The 13,001-nt window shown below is 30.8% G+C and overlaps 6 protein-coding genes and 1 pseudogene across 7 annotated transcripts, besides 1 other annotated feature; 3 read left to right on the top strand and 4 right to left on the bottom strand.

Annotated features, from left to right (window-relative positions):
- Window positions 1–967: 967 nt before the first annotated feature.
- On the top strand, window positions 968–2,405 carry TVAGG3_0829960 (proline-rich extensin signature family; the record flags this gene model as incomplete). The annotated part of the gene is made up of 1 exon (XM_001313659.1): window positions 968–2,386. The coding sequence occupies one exon, from the start codon at window positions 968–970 to the stop codon at window positions 2,384–2,386; it is 1,419 nt and encodes a 472-aa protein (XP_001313660.1).
- A 351-nt stretch (window positions 2,406–2,756) lies between these two features.
- Window positions 2,757–3,094, bottom strand: TVAGG3_0829970 (histone H4-2; the record flags this gene model as incomplete). Its single annotated transcript, XM_001313660.2, has 1 exon — window positions 2,773–3,078. The coding sequence occupies one exon, from the start codon at window positions 3,076–3,078 to the stop codon at window positions 2,773–2,775; it is 306 nt and encodes a 101-aa protein (XP_001313661.1).
- Window positions 3,095–3,199: 105 nt separating this feature from the next.
- On the top strand, window positions 3,200–3,713 carry TVAGG3_0829980 (histone H3-1; the record flags this gene model as incomplete). The annotated part of the gene is made up of 1 exon (XM_001313661.2): window positions 3,210–3,626. One exon carries the CDS (start codon window positions 3,210–3,212, stop codon window positions 3,624–3,626), a length of 417 nt encoding a protein of 138 aa, XP_001313662.1.
- An 83-nt stretch (window positions 3,714–3,796) lies between these two features.
- TVAGG3_0829990 (regulation of vesicle fusion) lies at window positions 3,797–5,356 on the bottom strand (the record flags this gene model as incomplete). The annotated part of the gene is made up of 1 exon (XM_001313662.1): window positions 3,797–5,356. One exon carries the CDS (start codon window positions 5,354–5,356, stop codon window positions 3,797–3,799), a length of 1,560 nt encoding a protein of 519 aa, XP_001313663.1.
- Window positions 5,357–5,499: 143 nt separating this feature from the next.
- TVAGG3_0830000 (uncharacterized protein) lies at window positions 5,500–7,087 on the bottom strand (the record flags this gene model as incomplete). The annotated part of the gene is made up of 1 exon (XM_001313663.2): window positions 5,764–6,963. The coding sequence occupies one exon, from the start codon at window positions 6,961–6,963 to the stop codon at window positions 5,764–5,766; it is 1,200 nt and encodes a 399-aa protein (XP_001313664.1).
- Window positions 7,088–7,187: 100 nt separating this feature from the next.
- Window positions 7,188–8,557, bottom strand: TVAGG3_0830010 (annotated as a pseudogene). Its single transcript has one exon — window positions 7,759–8,485. A coding segment is annotated over exon 1 (727 nt).
- An 804-nt stretch (window positions 8,558–9,361) lies between these two features.
- Window positions 9,362–9,944: a mobile genetic element.
- Window positions 9,945–10,673: 729 nt separating this feature from the next.
- Window positions 10,674–12,375, top strand: TVAGG3_0830030 (DNA/RNA polymerase superfamily; the record flags this gene model as incomplete). Its single annotated transcript, XM_051248431.1, has 1 exon — window positions 10,674–12,375. A coding segment is annotated over one exon (1,702 nt), but the record flags the coding sequence as incomplete, so codon positions are not given.
- Between the last annotated feature and the right edge of the window lie 626 nt (window positions 12,376–13,001).

A 13,001-nucleotide genomic window follows, 5' to 3' on the forward strand; every position in this document is an offset into this window, starting at 1 on the left:
TAGCAAGAAACAATTAATCAGATATGGTTCATATTAACAATTTTCAACATCATCAAAATATATTTTTAAGATTCTGGCTTCTGGCCATATTTCAATTAATAACAGCTAAATTATAGTTGGTCTTTCCCATATAATTACAAAAAATCTCTATAAAAATATTAATGAAGGTTGGTAGAAGGGATTTTTACTTGAAAATGGCAGAAACAATATATAAAAGCAATGGCATCCAAAGCTCATTCATTTTTGAAATCCAAGATTTTATATAGTAATTTTAATATTAAATTAGATACATATATAACACTTACGAACAATTCGTCAGAATTTAAACTTTTGGGACGAATTTTTGATAATTCCCGAGAAAAACAGTAAGTAAAGCAAAAAATTGACATAATGTAAGATTTTGAATTTTTATCGTATATGCAATAACGAGGAATGTAATATACAAAATAACGAAAGAAATTTTTTACAGTTGTAAATTTATTGTTTATTTGAAAAATTGATATCAATCAATATCTATAATGCATTTGTACATAAAATTGCGTAAATTCAAATAGAATTTGCTTTCAAATATAATCACAAGTTTTAGTTATGATTAATAAATTTTGATACGCTAAATATTCACTTCCAAACAATATTAATAATCGTAATTTTCATTGAATTAAAGAAGTTATATAAATATTATGATAATAAGTATTATGTTGATATTCATTCAGATGATAGTTGAAGTAAAAAATTGAATATAGGCCTGTATTGTAAAAGATAATCGTTCGTCATCTTTATTGTTATATATAAAATAAAACTAAGTTTCTAATGATCAAATAATTTAATGGAAAAATTCAATGCATTTTATTGAAATTTTGAGTTTGCTTCAATTTTTTGACGCTTGTAACATCGAATATTCCTTTGATTTTTATTCAATATGATAATGGGTTATAATATTTATTTGAATTGAAATTTTTTGTTAAAAATGTTTTGGTTGATATTATGGACATCTTTATCTTATCAATATATCGAAGTTAACTCCCAATACTTGTTACAAAATATTACAGCAACACCAGGCGAAGAATATAGATTATCATATCCATCACGTACAGTTCAAACAATGTATTGGATGGTTTTTTACGATCTTTCTGACCAAGATACATTAAAATATATGCCAAGGCGTGATTATTCAAACGATTGGGATGATCCATATTGGATTACAGCAACTCGCGAAAATTTAGAAGATATTTTTCATTTAGGTATTCCTATGACATTTACTTTTAAAGTAGGCTCAGTAAAAGAAGTACCTTGCAGGGGTGGATACACACCTTATAGAAATTGCGATTCTGGAACTTTTGTTACATCAGTCACTCAATTTAGTATGGAAGGCCTTATGGAAGAGTATAACATCGAATCTGCTGAGCATTTCTGCGTTATATTTGTTCATAAAAGTGGATCTTTTACACAAGAAGTTCCAAGTGAGAATCGATATGACGTAACTGCTCGTGATGCTAAATCAGGACTTAGATCATCAAACTCTTTTTTTAAAGGATATACATCGGAAGCCGGATATACTTCAATTTTCCTTATTTTTAATTTAACGTCAGAAAATCCTATTTCTTCGTTTGATTTTACATTTACTGATGCTGTAACTATTTTCGGTACTCATACTTACCGTGACTTAGATGATATTAATAATCTTCCGCCAACCCCAGCCCCATCTCCTGAGCCAACACCTCAAACACCAGCACCTACTGATCCTACCCCAGCCCCAACTGATCCAACTCCCGAGCCAACACCCCAAACTCCAGCACCTACTGATCCAACTCCTGAGCCAACACCGAGGACTCCTGAGCCAACGCCTCAAACACCAGCACCTACTGATCCTACCCCTGAGCCAACTCCGAGAACTCCTGAGCCAACACAAGAACAACCAATAATAAATCCGACTCCACAAACTCCAGAACCAACTACTGAGCCACCAGTAGTCAGTACGACCACAGGAACAGAAACTCCTACACCTATTCCAGGAGTTCCTGATCCAACGACTCCTTTACCTACATGGGATGGAGAATGGGAAGAAGAGCCAAACGTTATAGTAAGAGGTGATGATATTCCGGAAATCGCAGAGACACATCCGCCAATCCAAACTAATTATATAAAGACTGAAGTATCTAAAGTCCAAACAGTAGTTACTATATCTTCGGGCACAGTCATTGTAAGTGTAGTTGTTGTTCTAACAGTAGTTAATATCGTTAGATCTTACAAAAAAGTGAAAGATATTGTTCATGATGTCAACAACTCAGATGTTGAAGACTTCTCTTTTTCAGAATCATATACATTAGATACTATTTCCGATGAAAATAATAATAATAATAGAAATCCTTTTGTTTTGTCTGATTAAAATTTTGTTTGTATTTTTAGCATGTATATTAAAATTAACCACATTTTTACTTGATTCGTTCCAAGCCTTTATGAAATATATAGGAAATCTTGGATTCTAGATTCACATTGAAATCTTGCAAAGGAAGCATTATGCAAATTATGACATAAACTAAATAGGCTGATGCAGGAATAAATTTTCTATCCGCTTAAAAATGTGTTTATCCGATATATTTTCCGGTTCATTATGTAATTTTGATATAATACGCCCGCTATAATGATGAAAGAAATCAAGATATGATATATATAATGATTTTATCATTAATGCTTAAATTAGATCAATAGAATTTCGTTATGTCAGATATAATTGGTAAAAAAAATTAAAATAATTAAAAGATAAGACATGGTTTAGAAACCGTAAAGGGTCTTGCCCTGGCGCTTGAGGGCATAGACGACATCCATAGCTGTAACTGTTTTACGACGAGCATGTTCTGTGTATGTAACAGAGTCACGAATAACGTTCTCAAGGAAGTGACGAAGGACGCCACGAACTTCTTCGTAGATATCACCAGAGATACGCTTGACACCACCACGACGTGCAAGACGACGGATAGCTGGTTTTGTGATACCCTGAATGTTCTCACGCATTACCTTACGATGGCGCTTAGCACCACCCTTACCAAGACCCTTACCACCTTTGCCACGGCCAGACATTATAAATTATGAACTGATGTAAATTCCCCGCCAAAAGGGTTTTCAATAAACCCCGCCAAAACTTTTGAATAAAATCCCCGCTATTTTTTCTCTCAATTTTTGGCGCCAGCCCGCCAAAATCATTATTTATAATGGCTCGTACAAAGCAGACAGCTAGAAAGTCCACAGGTGGCAAGACCCCACGTAAGTCCCTCGGTGCCAAGGCCGCTCGTAAGTCAACACCAACAATCGATTCCCAGGGAGCAAAGAAGCAGCACCGTTTCCGCCCAGGTACAGTCGCTCTTCGTGAAATCCGTAAGTACCAGAAGTCTACAGATCTTCTTATCCGTAAGCTCCCATTCCAACGTCTTGTCAGAGAAATCGCTTCTGGCTTCCGTGGTGATCTTCGTTTCCAGTCCTCCGCTATCGCTGCCCTCCAGGAAGCTTCTGAAGCTTACCTTGTCGGCCTCTTCGAAGACACAAACCTTTGCGCTATCCATGCTAACCGTGTTACAATTATGGAACGTGATGTTCAACTTGCTCAGCGCATCCGTGGTGAGCGTAACTAAACATACTTTACCGCTTATTTGATTCATTTACAAATCTTTTTTCGGTAATATTTAAAATATATTTTTTATTTAATCTTTATTATTGATTTAAATAAGATTAACGCGTATGTGAAAGGTTTTATAATAATATTTTACTTAACAGAGAGAGAAAAAAAATATAACAAAATAATTTAAAAATTATCAAAATCCATTTCTTGGAGTTGCTTGAAAAGCTCGGAGGATTGTTTTTGAGGCTTCAGAGGAGCTCTGTGTAAAAAGATCCATACATTAGTGTCCTTATTTTTAGAATACATGTCGCAGAAGTACAAAGAGTATTCTAATATCTTTATTGGATCTGATTTATTAACAAATTTATCAAGTGCACTCATTACTTCTCCAATATCAAAATTCATTTCACCTAAAATTGTCGGAAAACCAAGAATAAGTAATGCAGATGTAAAGAATACAATAAATGTATAAGGGCATTCACTTGAATAAAAAGTATCCCAAAGTCTATAAACATTATTTGGAAATTCTCTTTTCATTTGCAAAAGGAAGTAACGATAAACTACAATGAGTTCAGTATAGTTATAATTAATGAGGAATTGTTTGAGTGATGGATGGATTGAAGCAATAACATAATAAACTCTTTGTGCTAAATGACTTTGCTCAGCAGAAAGGTCTTGGAATATATTAGTATGGTTACTGATTTTAAGGCAGTTAACAAAATTCCAAAATATCATACTTTGGGCTTCAGAAGTTGGAAGATTTTCTCCATTAAATAAAACTACAGAATCCTGTTGAACTTCTTTGAAATAAACACGCATAAAAAGTGATGCATAGTCTCCCATTCCTTGTACGAACCCTGTATTTGAATTATAAATTGAATAACAGCGTAAAACGGTTTCTAAGAATTTATGTGCTGGAGAATTATCTGCTTTGAACATTTCAGTACCTCTGTCTGTTCTTTTGACATCATTTGAAATGATATCAACAGAATAAGCAAATTTCTTTTGTTCTGGGATTTGTTCAATCTGCTGCAGAAGAATCTTGTATTTCTCGTATTGTTCATTGACTTTCTTCTTGTTTTCTTCAGATGTTTTAAGAGGGTCGTAATATTCAAATAAATATAACCAAATATAGGGTCTTGCTTCATCTTCAATGCCTGAAAAATAGATCTCTGACTTTAACTCCTGGAAATTATTGAGAACTCCTTTTTCATCAAATAAATTAGTGAAATGTTCCAATGAAATTGGAGCTTTTCTTTTAGACAAAATAGGAGGTAGGGAAGATTCGATTTTTGAACAAACTGCATTATGAACAATAGCATAATAAAGTAATCCTAAACTTTTCTCATTTGGAACATTTTTTGAAATTTTGTAAATAAAATCTGATGATTGTGTAATAATATGATCTTTTACAAGTTTATTTAGCGCTTCTGATACTTCTGATGCATCTCCATCTAAAATCTGGAAATTTAGATTATAATTTGTTGTTGGAATATCAAATATAAGGCTGCATTTAGATTCTTTCGAATTTTTAACTGTTATTGTTGACGATTCTTTAATGTTAAATGTAAATGATGAATTCTCTACGTTGCATTTTTTTATATCGAAATCTTTCTTAGAAGATGATTCAAATTTAACAAATGTGTTGGTATCATTTCGATATATTGATACTTTTCCATGACTTTCTTTGTCGTTAAATATCTTAAGTAATGAATTTTTCTCATTCAAATAAATTTCATTCATAATTAATGACTTATTAACACTAGATTATGCTTATATGTATTCTAAATATTTTAGTAATATTGTTAAAAACTATTAAAAATAAAGAAAGTTTACAAAAATTTTTAGAACCATCTCTTTTTCGGAGTTGGAGTTGGTGTAGGTGTTTTAACTGGTGATGGAGATGGTGTAGGAGTCATATCAATGCAGATATCCTCATCAACTTTCACATGATTCGCTGAAGATTTTCCAAACAAGAAATAAACAGCAAATATGGCACAAGCAATCAAGGCCAAACCGATAATTATCAATTTCGGATTGAATCCAGTGGAAGATTTTTGTGAATTTTGACCATTTCTTGATGATCTCTCTCCTTTTGAGTCTTTCTTGTAATTACCTATATCTCTACTAATAATATTTCCATTTTCATCTCATATTTCGTCATTTGAATTAAAATCAGCAGAAAATCCATCTCCTTTTGAAGAATTAGGTCCTTTGGAGCCGTTCTTTCTTGAATGGACGCCATTTCCTGCTATTCCATCTTCATTTCCTTCATTACCATTATTATTTGAATTATTTGATCTTCTGGACTTGTTTCTTGGACTAATAGGGTTTCCATTAGCATCCTTTAATGATTCGCTGTTGTTTCTTCCTGATCTGTGATGTCTACGAGGAGAATTATTTCCATCTTTGGAATTATTTGGATCAACACTGTAATAATCATCATAATAGTCATCATTTGTGTCATTTCCATTTGTACCGTTATTCTTTCCACTTCCATTTCTTCCTTTTCCTCTTGAAGACCTTTGATTTTCTGATTTTCCGTTTTTGTCTGAATTTTCAGGGCCATTGTTCTTAGAATTATTTGGATTGTTCGATCCCTTGAAAAATCCGAAGATTCCGCCTCCGAAATTGGAATTATTATTTCCATCGGAATTATCATTGGATTTTCCATTAGAATTAGATCCATTATTATTTTTACTGTTGTTGGATCCATTCTTTGAACCTTTCTTCGAATTATTTCCTTCAATTCTATTTCCTGCGGAATCGTATTCATAAGAATCATCATTATCATTATTATTGCCATTCTTAGACTTTCTACCACCTTTTGATCTGAATGCTGGTGGTATTTCGCTTTCAGAAACTCCAGTAATTTCATCAACTATTGTCGATTGACAGTAATCAGCATCATTGAAGCCAGATAGGTTAGACGTAATGGCAACATGAGGAATAACAAAGCTGTTTAAGTCAGAAAGGGCTTCAAGAGAGACTAAATCTTTAATTGGAGGATTTTGTAATGTTTGCAATGAATTCATCTGTTTTGATGCTTCTTCGGCACGTTCGTTAGCAAAATCGGAGTATTTCGCTTCAATCTTCTTAGTTACATCATTATAATGAAGAGTTTCGTTGATTTCACGCCAGCGTTGACGTAACATTTCGCGCTTCCACCATGAAAAGACTGGTGACATCTTTATCTTTCTTAACTTTGGATTGCTGCCTTTATCTCCAAGATGTTCAAGAACGTATTGTAATTGAACGTGTCGATTGTATTCCATAGAAAGTTCAACCCATAATAATCCGTTGCGTTTGTATTTAATTGTTTCGTTTTTCTGTTTTTCGACGTCATCCATGGATTCAAACTGTGTGTTAATTTCATCTAATTTGCCTTTAACTTCCTTTAGGTTACTAAGTGATAATGAGCATACATGGATTGGTGATCGCTGTTTACTGCTCATTCTCTAAAACAGATAAATTGAATTTATTGTAGCGTTAATTTACATCTTCTCAAATTTACCTGCTCTGAAATTCATCTGTTGTTACAACGTGTGATATTAACAATAAATATTGATTTAGAACTTGGGAAATATGTTGGATATCGATATAATTTCATCATTACTCAAAGAAATTAAATTCGATAAAATTTCTTTTAGCACTAATAACAAAATTGAGCCTATACTATTTTTAATTGTTACATTTACATTATTTTAGCACTAGTTCAGTAACTGTTTATTCATTTTTCAGAAAAGATTAATCAAACCTCAGCTGAAAATATGATATATAATAGAAGAAGTAGAAATAGCTAACTAAAATAGTAGAGAAATGAAATATATGGAGAACTGTTCAGCTCAATTTGAATGAAAATGTCTATCAAATATTTCAAAAAATAAAAAATGATTTTATTGAAGCTTCGAGGGTTCATTTATTTTTTCAAGTTCAAAAAGGTTTCAAGAATAACACTAAAAGGAAGGAATTTTTTCTTTTTCTTTTTTGATCGAATTAAAACTTGTTCAATTGAAGGGAATTCAAATGAAAATGGATGTTCTGCTTCACATTCACCTAATGAAAGAAGTTCAAGTGTTAGGTCAAATGAATTTGTAGTCATTTCATCTGTAATGATATATTACCAAAAACAAAATTTTTTGCAGTTAAATTATCTCCACAGCAGTGAATAACTGTAATTGTACCCTCAGCTGCACCAAAAGTACAAGTTGCATTGTTTCCAAAAAAATACATTCTGAAACAGTAACAGCCGTTGATCGATAAGAAATTGTAATAAGACCGTAATATGAATTATCAATTTTACATGAGTTGTTTTTGAAAATTGATTCTTTGATAAATGAATTTGGTATCCTATCATGAATCATGCATCTAGCACCTGATTCATGATTATCATTAGAAATGAAACAACAATAGCTAACATAAGCTGTTTTTTGATTAAATTTATAACCAGCATATTCTTTAGCTCTTGCATTAGAGATGTTTGTAGAATAAAGAGTTTTATCTCCATAAATATGGAATATACTAGCAGATCCAATATTGTCTTGTCCGCTTTGATAGAGAGAACTTAAGTTGACAAAATTCTTGTTATTTGTGCCAACATCTGTGTATGAATGCTGTCCAGCATTTGCTGCATAACATTTAATGGTGCAAAATCGGTCTTGGACAATAGAACTTCCACCTTGGAAGCAGATGCAGCCACCATTTCCTTCATTTTGTGCAACGTTTGTATATGTACATATTGAATGTAGTAATTTAATGGAATTGATATTGCAATTAATGACATTCTCTGAAAAATCTTTGAAATTTGAAGATAATATAAAGAAATCCGAGGAAAATGTTGGACGTGAATTATTTGTAATGGTAGTATACTTTTCCGCTGGCTTTCCGTAATATTCTTCCCATATGTCATTTGGAACGCCAGCTTCATTGAAAGCTAGATTTCCGAATAAATTTTCAATAAAAAAAGGAACTTCCTTTTTCCAAATTTCAATGAATTTGAGGAGAAAAAAAAAACTTTGGAAAATAGATTTTTATATTTAACCTCTATCCGTTCAACTAATATCTCTTAGATGGATGAAAATCTGTGTTTACAATTAGTAGTAGGATAGGACGGGTTGTGTGACTTTTTTTGTTACATCTATATATAGACGATGCATTAAAATATATTTATTTATAAATCATTAAAAAAATTAACATTAATTTTAAAATAATTTATTTTTTTATCTTTTATAAAAGAAGCTATATATAGATGATGTCAGATATTCCGCGATTAATTAAACATTGTTTAAATCCTGAATGGGTTAAACTTCAATTTAAAAATGAAGATTGTGAATTATTAAATGAATATGAAAGCCAAAATAAGCTAATGAGGTATAAATATAATGATAAAGAATATTTAATTTCATGGAATCAATGGAGTCATAATCAAAGACCTCATAAACGAGAAGAAGAAATTGAAAATAATGAAATGGAAATCATTGATGACATTAAAGAGGATGGAATTCCTAAATTTTGTAGAAAAACCTTTAGAACTAAGTTAGGAGCATATAAACGTAGAGTATTAAATCCTGAATATCTTAAACATCAATTTAAAAAGGAAGACTGTGAATTATTAAACGCTAATGAATATGAAAATGCTAAATCAAAACTGAGATATAAATATATTGGAAGTGATGAAAGGTGTAAAGATAAAGATAAAGTTTATTCAGTTTCATATAATAACTGGCACACGTTAGGGATAAAAAAACATTTAGGAGATTATGGTAAAAGTTCTGAATTCTTCAAATCTAGTATGTACGAGAGAGTAAAAGAAATTAGAAATAATTATTTTCATGAATAAAAAATAAACTTTTAAAAAATTCATGTCTCACATTTATGAAAATTTATTTTGTATGAAATGAGCGTCAAAACTAACGACGTTAAAAAATTGGGATTCACAAATGAGGAAATAAAGGATATATTAGATGAGATGTGTTATGAAGTTAGTAAATATTATTTAAGAAATTGTCAAAAATTTGCCGAGTTATTAAATGATTTAGATTATGATGGAAAAATGAATAAAGATGATGTTATAAATTTCTTATATCCTACATCTGAAGAAGAAAAACCTAAAGAACCTGATGTTTTCCCTGAATATTATGAAGAACGGATTAAAGATGATGATGAATACGATGAAATTGAAATTGAAAGACTGAAAAAATAAGAGATGAAATAGATGAAAAAATTAAGGAATTAAGAGAAGTTGAAAAATATAATGAAAATGAAGTAGAGGGTTTAATGAATATCCCAGCTTCAGAATCAGAAGTACAGAAATCTCATGAAGAAAGATATAAAAATTATGTCTCAGAATCAACACAAAATTTATTAGATGGCGAAATAGATGAAACACTTTCAGAAGAAGGTACTAAATTTATTCGTAAACATAAGTTACAATTTATTGATAATGAAAAATACCCTTGTATCTTACTTTCACCACCTCTCGATTCTGAGAAATTCAAAAAAGCTCTTAAAAATGTGACATATGCAACTAATACGATTAAGAAAGAAGATCATGATATTTACACAAATTATTATTTAAATAAATGCACAGGTGTTGATAAAGTTTTTGATTTATTAGATAAAATATCAAAAGAAACCATTGGAACCTATAAAATTTTATGTGATTGTGGTTTCATTATTGAAGATACCAATAATGTTTCATATGAAAGAACAGCACCGAAGGAAGATGAAGTGGAAAGGTCTATACCATTCGTTATTAAGAATATAAAAGATATGAAAACGTATAAGCATTATATTTATTCATTTATTTCAGAAAAAATGGAAGCAACCCATAAAACATCTTCTCATCATTTTATAGCTATTCATACATTCCTTTTCAAAGTTGTGAAATTAAATAAGACAGGAATTAGATTTAATGTATCAGGGTACGCATTCTTGAGTAAATTAAAATGTATTCGTCACGTCGCAGATGATAAAAATTTATGTGTTCTTAATTCATTTTATGGGCTTTAAAAAATAAACTTTATTTTTATTTATTTTTTAATTTTTTATTCTTACATAAATGAACAAAAACGGAACAGCTAAAATGAATGATAATCAAATTAGAGCAGAAGGTAGAAGGTTATTTAAACGCTTCTATAACATTCCTGATGGTGTTAATCCTAAAACTCGTAGAAGTTATTTAAATGAAGCAATAGATTCATATGAAGGGTTTGACATTTCATCAGAAAGTGAGAGATTAGCGAGAATGTTAAATGTTAATATTGATTTCTATTATTGTGATCCTCAACCAGAAGACGTGGACATAAATAAGGTAGACTTTCCATTAGTGGAATCAATAATGATAGATCCAGAATTTGAAACAATAAATATTTTATTAACACAGAGTCCATGTGGAAAACTTCACGCTGACAGAATAACAGACGTTGAAGCACTCACCGGCTATAGAGTTTGTCCATATTGTAAAGAAGAAGTTTATTCTATCCGTGATGATCCAGAAAGGAAAAACCAAAGAAGATTTTTAAAGCATTGTGAGAAATGTAAAGAAAATAATGGAAGATTAATTCAAGACGTTCAATTGCAAAAGACACAGCAACCATATGCACCACATATTACGAAACAGAAGATATATCAGTGGTTATTAGCTCATAATTTGCAGGAATATTATCAACCGACAAGATATTATATTACTTTTGACTTCGAAACATTAGAGACTAAAGAAGAATTACAACTTTCTGAGTGTGCAACTTTGAACGCTTACTTAAAACCATTCATGGTATCATCAATGGTTAAATTAAATGATAAAACATATACGAGGAATTTTTGCTTAACTTCGAGTGATTCTTTTATTTCTGATTGGATTGAGTTTTTATTTTCAACCTGTTCATTAGTTGCTAAATCAAATATTGAACAATATGAAGAATTAATGAAGTCGCAAACGGACCAAACGGCGGGGACTTTGTCTCATACATTAAATGAAAAACAGAAGGAAGCATTTAAAAAACTTCTAGATGAGGAATTCAATAAAGTGAATATCATAGGTTTTAATTCGGGAAAGTTTGATTTAAATTTAATTCTTCGTGATTTAAACACTGCAAAATGGAAAATAAAATCAATGCTGGGTTCATCTTCACAATTTAAGCAAATCATTGTAAAGAAAACAAACGTTCCATATGAATTGAGATTTATTGACATCAGAAATTATATAGCGGGTGGGACATTAGACCAATTCACTCAAGATTTCGGAAACAATAAATCACGTGTTAAATCCTTTTTCCCTTATCAATTCATCACATGGGAAAATTACGAAGAAGAATTATATAAAGAGGAACCATTCACGAAAGATTCATTTTATTCAGCATTAACTCAAGAAACTATATCAGATGGTGATTATCAAATATATCTCAATGATGCTAAAAACTTTAAGAATAGATTAGAATATTTTATTCATTATTGCAATAAAGATGTTGAAATTATGATTGACCCAATCGATAAAATTATTGAAGAAACATTTATTTATAAAATTGACACGCTTCATAATCTTTCTTTATCATCGAATGCATCAATGATTCGTTACGCTTTAGCATATAAAGACTTTAATCCTAATGAAAAATATCCTGAGGAAAAGATAGAATCAAGTTTTGAATTAACGAAAAAGTATTGGAAATATAAAATTGAATCATATAAGAAACAAGATGAAAAAGCAGAAAGGGATACTAAAAATAATGTTTCAATGGATGATTTTCAATACTATCACGATTTAATCCTTTCATCTAAATGCAAAATGTGTGGTAAAGCGTTTACATATGCAAATAAACCAACATTGGATAGAATCGATAATGAAAAACCACATACCAAAGAAAATTGTCAGTTAATGTGTTGTTATTGCAATGTCGTAAAATCAAATAAAGATGAAGATGTTCAACGTTTAAGAATCAATTTAAGAAATTATGCATTAAAAAATAATTTACCAATGACTTTAGATTCAGTTGAAGCTTATCACATTCTCCGTAATGGAATTACTGGTGGTTTATCAAATGTTCAACATAGAGTAAATCTTAAAGGAATCACGCACATTAATAAACTTTCATATAGTCCAGAAACTAAAACTGTATCAAATGAGGAACCACCAACATATGACTCATTTCGTTGGTGTTGACTTTAATTCATTATATCCTTCATCATTTTCATCTAATCCTCATGATTTCATTCAATATACTGACCATAAAATGTATATGCCGGGAAGATTGAATGGTGTTATCATTTGTGATACAGCAACAAAGAAAGCAAAAGCTGGGAATAATTAAGAAGAAAAATACTTTATTCGTGGCTGAAGTAAAGGGTCACATTGATGAAAAATACATTAATGATTACATAAACTTTTTACCGA

This window comes from Trichomonas vaginalis, chromosome VI (genome assembly GCF_026262505.1).
Source record: "Trichomonas vaginalis G3 chromosome VI, whole genome shotgun sequence".
Lineage (NCBI taxonomy): Eukaryota > Parabasalia > Trichomonadida > Trichomonadidae > Trichomonas > Trichomonas vaginalis.